This window comes from Sceloporus undulatus, chromosome 5, assembly GCF_019175285.1.
Source record: "Sceloporus undulatus isolate JIND9_A2432 ecotype Alabama chromosome 5, SceUnd_v1.1, whole genome shotgun sequence".
Taxonomy (NCBI): domain Eukaryota; kingdom Metazoa; phylum Chordata; class Lepidosauria; order Squamata; family Phrynosomatidae; genus Sceloporus; species Sceloporus undulatus.
Window position 1 is genome coordinate 104886112 of NC_056526.1, and position 12019 is coordinate 104898130.

General features: G+C 36.3%; 1 protein-coding gene across 1 annotated transcript; it reads right to left on the reverse strand.

Moving 5' to 3' along the window:
- Positions 1–3630: 3630 nt before the first annotated feature.
- Positions 3631–7607, reverse strand: NUP50 (nucleoporin 50). Its single transcript, XM_042469658.1, has 4 exons — positions 6881–7607; positions 5536–5614; positions 4790–4908; positions 3631–4018 (listed from the first exon to the last, which is right to left on the reverse strand). The coding sequence occupies exons 1-4, from the start codon at positions 7605–7607 to the stop codon at positions 3816–3818; spliced, it is 1128 nt and encodes a 375-aa protein (XP_042325592.1). The 3' UTR covers positions 3631–3815.
- Positions 7608–12019: the final 4412 nt, after the last annotated feature.

The window sequence follows — 12019 nt, forward strand, 5'->3', positions numbered from 1 at the left end:
GGTTTAGTGGGGAAGAAGCCTTTAACATCGGATCGGGAAGGGAATCACCTCTTTCACACACATACTCCTGCCTGGCAGTTCTTTCAGAAATCACTGCCAAGGCACAGGGGTAACGCTTCTTTCAGGACCTTTCTAAATAGTATTACTGTACTGACCCGTATATAAGTTGACAAGGACTTTAGGATCAATTATGGGGCATAAATTTCTCAACTAATAGTTGAATATGTACGGTAACTCTGTTTTTGTGGTGGAAACACAGTGGTCATGGGGACTGGAAATTGACCTCTGATCTGCTAGAGCAGTAATTCTCAACCTTTGGTCTGCCAGATATTTTGAACTTTCAGCTTTCAGAACCCCTTACCATTGGTCATGCTAGCTACAGCTTCTGGAAGCTGAAGTCCAAAACATCTGAAGGATGTTGAGAACCACTGCTCCAGAGCATGCCCACCCCTTGTCAAGTGATAAAGCACCTAGATACAACTTTAACACTTGAGTGAGAACCAGACCTTAATTTGAATGTTTCAAATTACATGTACAAAAGAGCAACACTTAGCAAATTTGAAGGATGACGTTTAAGTGCACTACCATCACAAAACAAGTCATTTTGTAAATTTAGATGGAAATCTTGCAAACAGACAAAATAACAAGTTAATCCCACAGCAATACAATTAAAAATATAAACACTGTCTACAAGGCGACAATTGGTTAGACTGCAAATTAAGACAATGTCCCTTCATAATGTAGCACTTATGTTAATCTCAATCAAGATTATTAAAAAATTTAAAACTACATTTCTGTGCAGAAAGAAAAATGCTTATCCAGTTTTGTAGACTTTTAAACCTGTTCTGAACAGATCTTGTGAATCATCATATTAGTGGGAACAAGCCAGCCTGACCCACATCTAAATTTTACAATTGATGTCTAGGAAAGTGGCCTTTCTTAACAAATTATAGCAAGTGATTTGGTTTGCAAATAAAATTGTGATGTCCGTAAATTAAATTGAAGGGCCAATCACAAAGTTAAATTTTACATTTATACTTTAAAATCAATTACCATATACATTTAATTCACAAGTGTAAAGGAAATCAGTCTTCTGGGGGAGGGAAGAGGATGGATGCTTATTACGTTTTTGCTTAAACTGGTGCATCCTGCCATGATCCACATACACAGCATAGGCTGCCTGAGGCACAGGAAGTAGTGTTCCTGACATTATTATACAGTAATCCTGACATTATTATACATTTCAAAAGGTATAGGAAATTTCAACATGTCCCACACAGCTCCAAATCTTTTTCAAGAGAGTGCCTTCCTCCTAAGCAACGCAAAATAATTTTTAATGCTTGCTCTGAGAAAATAGCCATGCCGCTCACAAAAGTTTGTTATTTGCTCGACTCCTTTGCATTTCCATACCTGGCCAAGTTCATACTTATATGATGTGGAGGTTTGATTTTCATTGTTATACACTGCAGAAGCCAGACAGATTAGCAGAGGAAAGCCATTTAGATACTAAGGTAGTATAAGAGAAACATACAGAAGTCCCAACCTGTTGCGTGCACTTATTCAAACGTCTCTTTTTCTATCTACAGTATACTTTTTGGTGTTCTTCTATTCTATGATGTTATAAACCAGTTATTCACACAACATCAGAAAACTATTCTGGGATCTCCAGGATGCTGAAAACATGCATGTTTTGGCATGCATGTGTCCAGACTGAACTCATTGGATACTCCCTTTATCCCAACAGACTCTTTCACAAAGCACAACTGAAATTATAAATACCTGTATAATTTTCAGACACCCTGTATTTTTAATAGCTTTGGGGTTGAAACTAATTTCCCAAAATGCCACTGCTGTATTAGTTTTGCTATACTGTGCATGATGCAGTTTAGTAGTTCCATCAAATCTTACTTGTCAAGTGTTAACTGACCTTTAGCACACTCCATCTCGAACTCTGAGCACCTTTGGCAAACATTTAATGGAAGTTAAGACTTACTCATCCACTCAGTTTGAAACTTCAAAAAGCAAGACTTTTAAAAAGCCATGTGTGCACACTTGAATTCTTATAGAAACAGCATCACACATATGACATAGAAAAGGATATGAAAATAAACTGCATCTTGCATTGCTGGTTTCTTATTCCACTCAGTAATTTGAGAATTGTTAAACATACACAGTTGCACTTCAGAATCAGACAAGTGCAAAATACACAGTACTAACAGTCTCAATATAAAAAAATGTGTGTCATATGTGTGGGAATAGAACTCATTATCAGCTTACTAAACAAACAATTTGCTCCAGATACCTGCCGTACCCAGACTCCCAGAGGTTTTTAAGACACTATTTTTCAAAGATAAGAACAAGCAGCATTACTGAAGTTCTTGGCTATTCAGCCTGCACTTCTAATTATAAAATGAAGTCAATATCCATGTTTCCATTTATAGCCAACAACATGCATGTTTGTACATCTGGTCCCTCGTCCAGTTGAATATTACAACCCAGTGGCAGGTTTACCACCACAAACCTCATTAATATAATGGGAACTCATTTTGATTTCTGTAAGACTTATTCAAGACAATTCACTGAACTGTCCCCCAAGGTATTTCAATATATGTTGGTGGGCTTTTGAAACAAGCACATACTGCTTAGGAAGTTCAATATTTTAACCTGATGCAGAAAGGCCCCAATTCATATTTAAAATGGGTTCTCCTTCTACAGCATTTCAAATCCCTTCCAGTTCAAAGCACTAGATACACTAAAGATGCAGACATTTCAGAACATGTGGCAATCAGTATCTTTTGGACTATGTATGGTTATGCTATTTACTACTACATTAGTACAATACAAAATGTGTGCATTTGTACATGCAACAATACATATACACACAAAAATGGTGTGGACACAATTCACAGCTCTTCTACACAACCCCCCTGAAGTTAATGGGGAGTGGGATATCAAACATGAACACTGCAGCAGGATTTTGACTGAAAGATACAGTGAATAAGAGACACTGAAGGGTCACAACATGAGTTGCTTCTGTTGTGACAAAATCCAAGAGATAGGCCAAATCATGTAAATAAGAATATTGTCTCGCTCATCTCCCATCAACTGCTTATCAACTGAATAAGACACACATTAGAGTCTCTCTAAGTTTGGCTTCTTAGCCTCTCAGAGGACTTCAACATACAGTACATGTCACATAAACAGGTGTGTAATTGGAATATAAGCACAATGAAGCAACAATTATTTCCAGAAGAACTCTACAGGCAAGTCCCAGCCCAAATGTAATAATAAAAATCGAGTGTCCTACAGCATCTGTGTTATTCAGCCACAAAGTTATAACTGTTCAATCTGAAATATTTGTTCTTTCAACAAAATCCAAAGAGCAGTTTCACCTGAGTAGAGAAATCTTAGTTCAGACTTGGAAATGAGTCCCAGGAGCTTCTGTCATTCCTTTCTTCCTACCTTTACAATTTCCTTCTACACATTTCTGATGCAGAATTTTACAAATTTTTGTGTGCTTCCAGAAACTTCTATTATATATGTTTTCTTTTCTGATATGTAAGTCTAACTCAAATATGATTCATGCATTAGACATTTCAAATTAAAAGGGAGGAAAGATGGACACTTGTGTTTAAGTTAAAGCTTTTATTGGCCATCTTAGTTTCTTTCCCTCAGCCAAACCTTCAGAATTCCTAAAACAGTCCTTAGAATGTCAAGAAGTAGTTTAAAAGTTAATAATATAGTCAAGAGGAGGGGAAAAAAATGAGCAGCAGCAGTTTGGCAAGTTTCCCTCGTAACATTCAACAGGCCAAATTTTAGATCTCTTTTTTCTCCAGTAAAATTTTGTGCAACTCATCTGCATCCTCGCTTGTTTTCACTCTTATCAATATAGGTACAGGGATTGTGGCATTCTTCTCATCAATGGGAGGATTTGGAACGCAGACAATGAGAACGTTGTTCTTTCCTGTTCTTGAGCATGGCATCTTATGGGGCACCAAAATGTTCAGCAGTATATTGCCTGCAAGGGAAAGGGAATTGCAAGGAAATTGACAACACAGCAAGTTACACTGTACAACTATTCAGTATAGCAAAATAATGACACTTATAATACAGCTGATGAAAAACGTCCAGTATATGAAAGCTTATGCTACCAACTTTCCTCTCAGAAAGTTGCTATAAGAGCCCTCTGCATACTAATACAGACCAGTTTCGCAATGTCTTTGAATGATAAAACACACGTATTACAGAAGTATAGTGGCATGGGATAGGGATGATACCTTTCCATATGACAGTAGTACTCTAAGGTTCCATTACAATACTAACCAATAGAAATGCTTTTATATGGGAGTATGTTCTTCTACACTTATAGCTTCTCACGTTAATATAATGCTCTTATTACATCAGCTACTATTTCTGAAAAGGGGTTAAGTTGCCACTGAAAAGCATTTTGTTCATATTGTTTCCATTCTTCATTAAAACACACAAAGGAAGATGAAGTTTTGAAATGTAGTGACCAAGTATTAGATGGAAGAAAAGCCAGAATGGCAAGAACACTTGTCAATTCATCAAGATGACAGACACAGAAATCCTCTAAAAATTATGTACTATCCAATGTATCCATCCTACTGGAGACACAAACTATAATCAATGCTTAAAGATTATTCCATTGGGAATAATTCTGGTGGCTAACTAACCACAGATTCGAGAGCACATATTTGAATTGTGCCATATACTTAGCAGTCTCCAGCTGACCAGTTTTTCTTAAAACTACTTATAAGAAGTTACATACCTAAATTAGTATCCGCCCGTACTAAGAGCTGAGTCTTCTCATTTCCTGCAGTTTTTAAGTGTAGTGTTCCAACTCCTTTTTCTTTAAACTCATTATCTTTCTTGTAAAAGATTTTACATCTGAAATTATGCATATTATAGAACATGAATAGGCAAATAGGATGAAGGTATAATTCACAGAATGGGCATTCATAGGGACAGGTTAATTAAATCTTCGAAATAGCTTGCCTACTGTTTACACCATTTAAGCACATGATAAAAAAGACCAGATAAACATCAATAATCTTTGACCATGATCAGAGGACCTGTCAAAATGTTTCAAAACAGAATTCAAGTAATGGCCATGGAACTAGTACAAGTGGGTTTCAGGGCTGTTTGGGGGAAAGGCAGCCTCCATGTTGTATGTCTTTGTAACTAGGGGAGCTAACACCAGCTACATACCATAAAATTAAAATACAGGAAATTAAAAACCACAGGGAAGTCTAAAGGATTCTTCTGAGCCCAGCCTGTCACACCTTTCCACAGCAAATACCAACACATTCAGTGATAATGGATTAGTGAAACTATGCAAAGTATAAAAAAGAGGAAACAATATTTAAGGCAACAGTTTTTCTTCTTCTGAAGCTGTATGCATCACAAATTACTGATTTTCACTTGCATACACAAAAGTATAGAAATCCACACCTAACCCTTTATTTAGCAGTAAAGGGTATAATCTTAGTTTCAACATTAAAGGATGGAACTTACTTCTTTGAATAGAAGGCACCCTCTTCCTTTACTTCATTAACGACTACTTTAGGTGGCTCCTCCTCATCTTCCTCATCTCCTGGAGGAAGAAAGATTTGACCAATTGCTACACATATCAAGAAACCTTATTGTTTTCATATATCATCACTATATCAGATATGTGGAAAGATACTTCAATAGCACAGATATTTTCATGTGAACCATATGGGTATTAGTAGGAAGGTCTGATAATGTAGGTTTCTAGATAAGCATCAAAGAAAGTAGTAGTGGGTAGGGAGGTAAAAGTAAAATTCAACATTTTGGGATCTATTTTCATATGCACTGATTAACAGTGCTAACTTTTCTGTACTTCCCATCCCAAAACTTTATAAAAATCAATTTGAAATATAGTACCAACATACTTAGCTACACTCTACTTGACAGCAACTGTAAAAATTGTTTTAATGGTTTATCACTACACAAAAGTAAAACAGACATTTTAAATCAAACTAAGATGTTCTGTAAAATAATGCACACTAGATTGTTCCCACACAGATTAAAGGAGTATAAATCAGATTGAGGGATTGCCTGTCCTTCCCTTCACAGAGTCCATGTATAATATTACAAAGTACAGTGGTACCTCGGGATACGAAATACCCAGGTTACGAAATTTTCGGGATACGAAAAAATCCCATAGGAAATCATTGTTCCGGGTTACGAATGTTTTTTCGGGATACGAAGAAAATTTTTGGTGCTTTTTCCGGCTTTTTCGCACGAAACGCGGCTTTTCCCCATTAGCGCCTATGGCAATTCAGCTTATGAAGGCTTTTCGGGTTACAAAAGCGGCCGCGGAACGAATTAATTTCGTAACCCGAGGCACCACTGTAAGCTAAACGGAAAGCCAGCTAGATCACAGCAGTGTTTTTGTTGGCTCAGGAAAGCAGCAGTTATCACTAGTAGCCAATTTTGGCATCCAAGGCCTCTAGTATGCAAAGAGCATTATAGGAATGGGCCATGTCACTCTCTTACTTCATGCCAGGCTTTGGAAACATAAAAGCAGCAAGAGATTTTGCTGCTTCTCAAGTTTGATGCAGAGCTGGTCCCTCTTGTAAAATGTCCACACATGTAAGAGTAGTCAACACAGGAGTGGAGTCTCATGTGCAGAACATCTAGACACAAGCAGGTAACTAAGAGATATAGGTGGCTGTCATGGCCACATCTGCTGTCCAGCAATAGACTACTTATAAACTGCAGACAGCAAATGTTCAAGAACTGTTAATGGCTATAACCAATAGTTCTCAATGAAGATTTCAGAGCAAGATTATTGGTATCCACTTTTTCAACTTCTGAAATAATTGATGTTTACCTTTATCTTCATTGCCACCACTTTCTGCCTGAGTATTTATTGCACTGCCGGAAAATGAAGGAAGAATCTTGCTCTGGTTTGCATCTTTTCCGAATAAGCCTGTACTTCCAGAGGAGAATGAAAAACTAGACACTGGACCAGAATTCAGACTAGAGTTGTCAACACTCTTGCTAAATGTAAATGAGACGGCTGATGAAGACCCTAGGATTGGTGCTGTTTTCTTTTCCAATTCTGTTTTCTTTCCAGCCATATCTTCAGATTTGTTGTTGTTAAATAAAAATCCAGAGCCTTGCTGAAGATGTGAATTCCCAAAGGCAGAGCCAGACTGAGTTCCAGTTGCTTTGTTACTGTCATTTCCAGAGCTGCTGTCACTACTGATTCCATGCTGTTCTATCTCAGCTAAATATTTCTCATAGTCTCGGAATATCGGTGTCAGGTCACAAAGTGGATTGGCATTTACGTGTTTTACTATCCAGTCACGCACAGAACAATTTAGAGCAGCTAACTGTTTATGATAAACATCAGAGCTGCATGTTTTACTTTGAGTGAATCCGGATGACAGGGGCTGCTGACTCTCACCATTAGCTTCCACACTTGCAGGCTTTTTCTCAGCTGCAGTATTATTGACTGAATCACAGGATACTACAGAACCTATCAGAAAGAAAGGTGAACTATGAACTTGGTTAAGAGCAGCAAAGGCATGGACTCCTATTAACACAAGATACATCAAAACACTACTTTTTGCTCAAAAAATCTTCCTAAAGTCATTGCACAAATCCTATGGCCAGAAAGTAGGCAAAAAGCAAAATGCTGAAAAATATGAACAAATCTCATGCAAAATAAGTACTCTGGATTTATTTCCCCTACCTCAAATACATGAGTATTATTGAATAAGATCTTCCATATCATAGCTGGACAATATTTTACTTCTTTTACAGGAGTATGAGCTGTCTTGCATGCACACCTTTTTACATGATATACAGTCCTGTATTTACACTCTTGTTTGACAGCCTTAGAGGCAAAACAAATCACTTCATCCCTCCCCCTCCAGTTTGCTTGGAAGAAACTCTCTCCACCCGTAATTTTGTTGTTGTTGTTGTTGTTTTGTTAACACCTAGTAGTCTTTGTTTCATACCACCTGTGGAGAAAGAGACTTCTCCTTCTGTGCCACACAGAAAAAAAGCTTAGAGTAGGTTAGTGAAGCAAATGCAGACTTGTAGCGTATGGGAGTTTTTTTAAAATATATTTTTATTTACTGTGTTCATGGGTGGCAGCTTAAAAAACCTGAAATAAAAGCCTTGGGTGACTAGCAGGGACCACAACACAGTTTGAGGTCAAAGACCAGCACAGCCACCATGGCTAAGAGTGTGGGGCTTGGAAAAAGAGTATCACTTAAAAACAATTATACTAAGCACCTTTTAAAAACAACCGGGCTTAAAAAGGACCTTTATATTTATATTTAGCAGACAAACAACTTGGACATCTATCTTCCATCTCAGTCAGAAACACTATTTTGCTTAGTACTCACTATTCCTTTGGTTTTGGAAACTTTGTACAACTTGATCCTTATCTGGAAATAAGACCCACTTTTTAAAAAATGATTTCATTCCTAGTAAACAGTAAACATATATATTAATATATGTTGCATGAACTAAAACACTAAGCTAAAAACAATTTGATAAAGCAAGTATTGATTTTATGATAAAATATAACTGAGTCAATTACTTTAAACTTTAGAAAAAAACAACTCATGTTTTATATAATACTGACAATCGATTAGAAAAGTGAATTTATTGATGTTGATTTTTGATCTTTAACTCTTCATCCAGTGGGTCATCCAGGATTTAGTTTTGATTGCCTAACTCACTCCTTATTTACACTGGATGGTTCCATGCTAATAGAGAAATCATTGTGCTGTTACAACAGCTCATTGTTTCCACGAAGGAAGACGTGTCGTCGAAACGTGTTTGGTTTTATTGGTTTTGTACTTGAACCTTTATCATATGACCCCTGGAAGTACATACATTTATGACAATATATGCACTTTGATTGTTGACATTTTTGTATGTCATTTGGGATATATAGTTTTCATCCTTTTATATATACTGACAAAATCTGTACTTTATATTCTGTATGCAAAGGGAATATCCATTGATTGATTGTTTTCATCTACAGGCAAAGCACACAACCTTGAATAAATACAGTTTGCCTGAATGTCAGGGAATTATTGGTAATATACTACCTTATGAACACTTTAGATAATATTTGTATGCATTTTTCTATTGCCACTTTTCCCTAGACTTTTTTGTTTTGCCATTTTGTTTCTCTGAAACCCATGTTGACTTTTTGTGATTATGGAATTGCCTTCTCAATGTTTACAGACTCTCTCTTTAATGTTCTGCTCTCGAATCTTTCCTTGTATTGATGTCAGACTAACTGGACGATAATTGTTGGGATCCTCTTGTCTTATCTAGAAAGGCACTAGACAGGGTTTGCCCCCTTTCCCCTTTATTATTCATAAATGTATTAGAGGTATTGAATAACAAAATTAGAACAGAAAATGCAATTTTTGGAATAAAGGTTAAACAATTTGAATATAAAGTTAAAGCATATGCAGATGATATGATGGTATCTTGTCCAATCTTTGCATTATACCATTATTAAAAACTATTAATGAATTTGGTATTTATGCAGGCTTCAAAATAAATACGAAAAAAACCAATATGTCGACAATGAATTTAACTAAGACTGAAAAAGAGAAGTTACAACAATTATCAGGATTTGAAATAAAAAAGAAAATGAAATATCTGGGGATATATATCACAACCAAAAATTCGGCAGGAAGTAAAGAAGGATTTGCAAAGATGGTCAAAGAAGAATTTATCTTGGCTAGGAAGAATCTCTACCATAAAAATGAACGTGACGTTGAAAATGTTATTCCTATTCCAATACTTATCAACGACAAACCTTCAAGGAATGGGAAAAAGATTTGGCAACATTTATTTGGAACAAAAGGAAACTGAGAATAAAAATGAATATAATGCAGGACAAACGGGAAAGAGGAAGCCTAGATTTACCAATTTTAAAAATATATTATCATGCCTGCAGTCTGGATTGGATCAAGGACTGGGTTAAAATTAGAGATGAAAAGTTATTAAAATAAGAAGGTCAAGATGTCCCCTTTGGCTGGCATGAGTAACTGATATATGATAAAGTTAAAATTAATAATGAATTCAATACCTTCTGAGAGTATGGTTAAAATATAAACCAAGATTAATATCAAAAATTCCAAAATGGACGTCTGTAAATGAAGCTTTCTATAGAAAGGCAAGAATGAAACAAGGAGACTGGGTCACATATTATGATGTATTGACAACAGAAAGTGGAAAATACAAAATGAAAACAATGGAAGAATTAACATGGGATGGACTAAATTGCAATTGGTTTCTCTACAGACAGATACTAGAAAGATTCAAGATGGACAAAAAAATTATATCAAATTGAAAAAGATTCGGAATTTGGAAAATTGATGTACTATGATATGCAATCTCTTAACTCAAAGATTTATAGATTACTGTTAAGTTTGGATATGGAAGAGAAAACAATAACACAGTGTAGGATCAATCGGGCACAAGATATTGGTAAACCTATACTTTTAAACGATTGGGGGGGGGGGGACTGGAAAAGAAGATTCAATTAAACATTAAGCTATGACTTAAAAGAAAACTATTTCAAAAGTCAATTTAGGTGGTATTTAACACCGGAGAAACTATCAAGGACAAATAAAAATAGCAAAGTTGAATGCTGGAACTGTTTGGAAGGCAAAGGCACATGTGGTGGGACTGTAATAAGACCCAGATTCATAAAGAAATAGAAAAAAGTTTAGGAATCAAATTGGAAAAAGAACCTACTACATTTTTATTAGGGATGGTTGATGAATAGATTGTAAAGGACTGGAACCCAATAATTAATTACCTCTCACAAAGATGGGGAGAAAATGGTGTGATAGCATTAGTGTTATAATAATAGACAATGTACATTAATAATTGTACAAATAGAAGATCAAAATATTTATATAATGTCTGAGATATAAATGATATTTGTCTAGTATAACCTTTATGGAATGAAGACTAGGAAAGGGAAAAGGAAAGACAAAGAAGACTCAAGGATATTAAGTTTAAGATAGGATGTTAAAATTATAAAATGTGAACAAATATGAATTTAATAAATACCAGAAAGTCAAAGGCATTTCATTTTAATCCCCAAATTACAGGAGAGGAAGTCATTTTAAGTTTTTTTTTAATGTTGTATATAAGCTTAGTGTAAATTGAATGTATGTTTGTTTTGTATGTATTAAAGTAAGTAAGGATTTATGTATTGTTTTATTTTTAAAATAAATTTTATTTTAAAAAAAAGAAACTTGGTACAACTTGATCCTTATCTGGAAGTAAGACTCACTTTCTAAAAATGATTCCATTCCTAGTAAACAGGCAGTTCTAGTAATAATTACAACCTTCGCCTCCACCTAAGTGACCATGTTCTGTATCCTTGCAAATGCCTCATGCCTGGGTGGACATAATTCAGAAGAGCATGAAATATATGGGCTGCAGGATTGAACGTTTTATATTACGCTTCTAAAGTTACATGAAGGTTCAATTTACGTTCCTCCCTTCGGATTTGCAGGGGATGTGTTCCAGGGGCCCCCACAGAGACGAAATTTTGCAAACCTGACTATTTGCTAAATTCCCTCCCTCACTGGCATCCCCCCCAAGCACTGGGGACTGTAATTGGCCCTGGCAGGCATCAGGACTTGCTTTCCCAGCAGTGCTCGGGGCCTGGTGTGTGAACATCTTGCCCCCTTCTGCCACAGCCAATGGATGGGGCATGCGCATGTCAGGCCCTGAGCACTGCTGGGGCTGAATATAGGCCCTGGCGCCAGGGGGAAGATGAAGGGAGAGAGGGAGCCTCAGCCTTCACCTTGGGAATGATCGAAACCATGAGTGTCAAGTCCATGAATGGGGAGGGACAAGCATAGTTGGAAACCAATATGATTTCCATGTTAGCAAGCAAGAAGCAGTATGATTTCCATGTTAGCATGCAAATATGTTAGCATGCAACAAGTGATTATGCATTTCTGTT

What these genes read in the sequence shown, in the direction of transcription:
- NUP50 (XM_042469658.1), bottom strand. Translation starts at nt 7,607, where the DNA reads ATGTATCTTGTGTTAATAGGAGTCCATGCCTTTGCTGCTCTTAACCAA. An exon ending in TGGTGGCAATGAAGATAAAG is followed by an intron (nt 5,615 to 6,880) that starts GTAAACATCAAT and finishes TTCTTCCTCCAG; the next exon opens with GAGATGAGGAAGATGAGGAG. An exon ending in ACGGGCGGATACTAATTTAG is followed by an intron (nt 4,019 to 4,789) that starts GTATGTAACTTC and finishes TTTCCCTTGCAG; the next exon opens with GCAATATACTGCTGAACATT.